General features: G+C 26.2%; 1 protein-coding gene across 1 annotated transcript in view; it reads right to left on the minus strand.

Annotated features, from left to right (window-relative positions):
* Positions 1 to 2,547: 2,547 nt before the first annotated feature.
* The window catches only part of LOC104819146 (tetraspanin-6), a 2,628-nt gene continuing 1,524 nt past the window's right edge, over positions 2,548 to 3,651 (minus strand). The window contains exons 3-4 of the mRNA XM_010549072.1: positions 3,577 to 3,651; positions 2,548 to 2,767 (exon numbers count right to left, since the gene is read on the minus strand). The exon at positions 3,577 to 3,651 is cut by the window's right edge and continues 36 nt beyond it. Of these exons, the coding sequence (XP_010547374.1) occupies positions 2,728 to 2,767; positions 3,577 to 3,651 (115 nt within the window). The 3' untranslated portion in view covers positions 2,548 to 2,727. The remainder of the gene's footprint in view (positions 2,768 to 3,576) is intronic.

Consider the following 3,651-nt stretch of genomic DNA (forward strand, 5'->3'; position numbering starts at 1 on the left):
GAATATATATATATATATATATATATATATATATATGTATGTATTCTTTTCCCTTTTTTAGCATAGACCGATAGGGAAATAATATATTGTCGAGGAAAAAAAATGTCAAAAAGGGGGAAATAATAGATGATGACAGTGGACCAATATAATCATGTCCAAAATGTTGACAGACGAAAGGTTAGTACCCAAAAAAAAAAAGAATGAAATATGCGAATAAATATGGTGCGTAATTAGATATCGAACTAAAATCTGATTTATCATGTGTTTTAAATAGACCAATTTTTAGATATTATATATTTTTAACGACTAAACACACATTTATAGTTTCTTTAGATTTTTTAAAAAACAAGTGCATTATTTAGATATTTAATACATATTTATATTTGGATGAAATTTCATACTACTTGGATACCAAATAACGAAATCATGTTTATTTTGATATTCTCTCGTAAATAGTTTAAAATGATTGACAAAGTTACCAAGAAACATACGGTGGAAATTAATACAAATTCATGCCATGCGTAAACCATGCATGTTCAATTTGAAGCATTGAAAAACATGGAAGAGATTACGTAGGATTATATTTGTAATTCAAATTAATTACGGAATTACAAAGTGGAATATTTATTCGGAAGAAAAATGACAAAAATATGCATAAAGCCTAAAAATCCTCAAAATTACCCATTATGAATGCTATTTTAAAAATGTCCTAAAGAAACTTGCCCAAATTTTAATCTATTTTTTCCCAATTGTTTTTGAAATTAACAATTATTAGATATAAATTTTAGTAAAAACGAAACTAAAACAAATTTATTGTGTTAGATTCAATTTACACCATATAAATTATTTAAAATATATATAATATAATTTCAATTTAATTAGTTTATAAAGATAAATTATAATAATTATATTTTCATTTTAGTCCAAGATAATTTTAATTTTTAATATATTTCTCATTAATTTTTATTAAATAAAAATTAAAATAAGTTTTCATCTTTACAAAAAACTAAAAAAATTATTTTTTAAATTTATTTATCTTTTATTTAATTTAAAATATATTTAAAATCATTCAACAAATATATTAAAAATATAATTATTGTTTTCAGAAATTTATTCAAACTTGTAGACAATAAAACAATAAATTTAAACTATATATTTTTAGAAAATCAATAGATTTTTTGGCATTTTTTTCTTTCAATCACATGGACAATGACATTTACTTTTGGAAAAGTGCGTGACTTGCCCAAACATGACAAAGGACCGCAAACCAATGACAAATCGAGGGGTGGTTTAATATGTCATAAGAATTAAATACAAAGATGTGAACAAATATATGTAAATTTTTATATTACAAAAAAAAAGAAATCAGTACGTGTACACGTGGCATTTCACGACAAATCCTTGTAATTAATGGGCATCGTATGTTGTCTTGACGAAAGGGAAATCAATGTCAATATCACAAAAGCAATTTGATTTTTAAAAATGTATAGATAATTACAAGTCCCATTATAAAGTTTGCATGCAGTCGTCTCTGTTCTATTGTCATGCAAGGGTGACATCTTATCTCTTGGCCATTATACGTTACTACGTCCTCAATAGATAATATTTATTTGCAGGAAATTAAAATTAATAGACCTAAATTAAAATTTTTAGTAAAATATAATCAATATCATTTTTTGTAATTTCATGATGGAATGATAAAATTTGCGAATGCCTTGATTCAATTTATCAATCATATCTCATTAAAAACTAGTCATATTTTTTACTTCAAAAAAATCTTTATGTTTAACTTATTATGAATTAAATTTTAATATCTCACGGACATTTTAGAGATGGGCAATGATTTCGCGATGTACACATACATACTCGATACAACAATACACAGTGATAGTGAACATTTCGGATTTTGGTTCTTTCCCGATATAGTTATTTTCCGGTTCAAATTTATTTAGAGTGTAAAACGAGATGGTCTGGCTCGGCCTAACCTAGTCCGTGTTGACTCCAACCCAGCTTGACTCATTTTTTGGCGAATAAAAAGTTATTTGGTTCAACCGACTCACCTTATATCCGGGCCAAACAAATGGATTCATGAACCAACACAATTTAAATACTAAAATATATTATAAAAATATTAAAAATTAAACAAAACAAGTCGAACACAATTTAAATATAGAAAATATTAAAAATATTTAAAAATAAAAAAATATTTTTTTACTAGTTCACAGGCCAATTCATAAACTCGTCACGAGTTCGGCTCACGACGAATTGGTTCGTTCGTCTCATTTTGATATCCCTAAATTTATTCATTGATCCAAATTTTTATTTGGACTCACATCTTGGATTCGGATTTCAACAATAAAAATATTTATTTTCTAAAAAATGTTCATGTTCTAGATAAAATTTTGCATTTCATTTTTCGCCTTTTTAATCATTTTCGTGTTTGATTTAAAATTTGATTCATTCTGATTAAGAGAATTTATATACAAACAACTTTTGTATCAATTATACACGTTCGACTTACAAGATGACAACAAAAAAACACATAAGTAGTCGCATGTACAATAGTTTCATTTACTGTTCTTGAAAATTGACAACGTTACGCATGATTAAATTGAAAATAAGCCCATAAATTCTACAGCGGAAATATTTAAAGGCCCTTCGGTGAGACCGAAGCTTATCATTTTCCTTTTTTTTTTAAAAAAAGCAAAGGCAAAAGGAAGATGAAAATTAGTAAAGCTGCTCTTTCTTTTCATGCCACCATCTCCACCTGTTAAAAAAAAAACAAGAACACAGAAGTTATTCGAATCCCTAATGAAAATTCAAAAATTATTTTGAATATGTCTGATTAAATTTTTATATTTTTAGATATTTTTTATTTGTCTGATAGAAATTCAGTTTAAATGTTCTTAGAAAACTGATTTTTCAGTTAATGCTTTTTAATTATCCTGATTAAAACATTTTTATTTATAACAAAGATCCATCGTCACTATTTTCTTTTCACTGGGAAATGTAAAAACAAAGTAAATTCTACCAAACAGCACATAATTATATTTAAATTCTACAATCTAAATAAGACCAAAAGTAATTAATGTTTTTTTTCTGAAGAAAAATTAAAAATAACGTTGGCCGCAGCTATTATCAAAAGAATTATAGGACAAAACGCTATTTTATATTTAAAACAAAAAGGGTTTATAAAAAAGTAAATAAATAAAAGTAGGATTCCAAAATCTCTAATTTGTCGCGTGAAGAATCGTAATAAAGCGAGAAAGAAGGAACGGCTACCGAAGAAAACACAGAAATTTTTTTAAAGGGAAAGTAGTTGAAAAAAGGGGCATAATGCTAATATTTGATTTTCTTTAAAACCAACATTATGTTCCATCGTATTTATGCAAGAGTGGTATTTCTAAAGATTTTTAATTGTTTATGTTTTGTCTCATAATTTCGAAATATTTCCAAAACACATATATAGGATACATATTTTATTTATGTTTCAAATTCTCCGAAAATTAGAATTATCCTAATATAATATATATGTGTATATATATATAAAGAAGAGGAAATTAAGAAAAGGGTTACCAGTAATAGTCCCAACGGGGACGGACTTTGAACATGCGGTTGTCGTCGGAGTGGTGGTGAGGGTGAGAGGCGTGG

The sequence above is a fragment of the Tarenaya hassleriana genome, unplaced genomic scaffold, assembly GCF_000463585.1.
Source record: "Tarenaya hassleriana unplaced genomic scaffold, ASM46358v1 Cleome3, whole genome shotgun sequence".
Classification (NCBI taxonomy): Eukaryota; Viridiplantae; Streptophyta; class Magnoliopsida; order Brassicales; family Cleomaceae; genus Tarenaya; species Tarenaya hassleriana.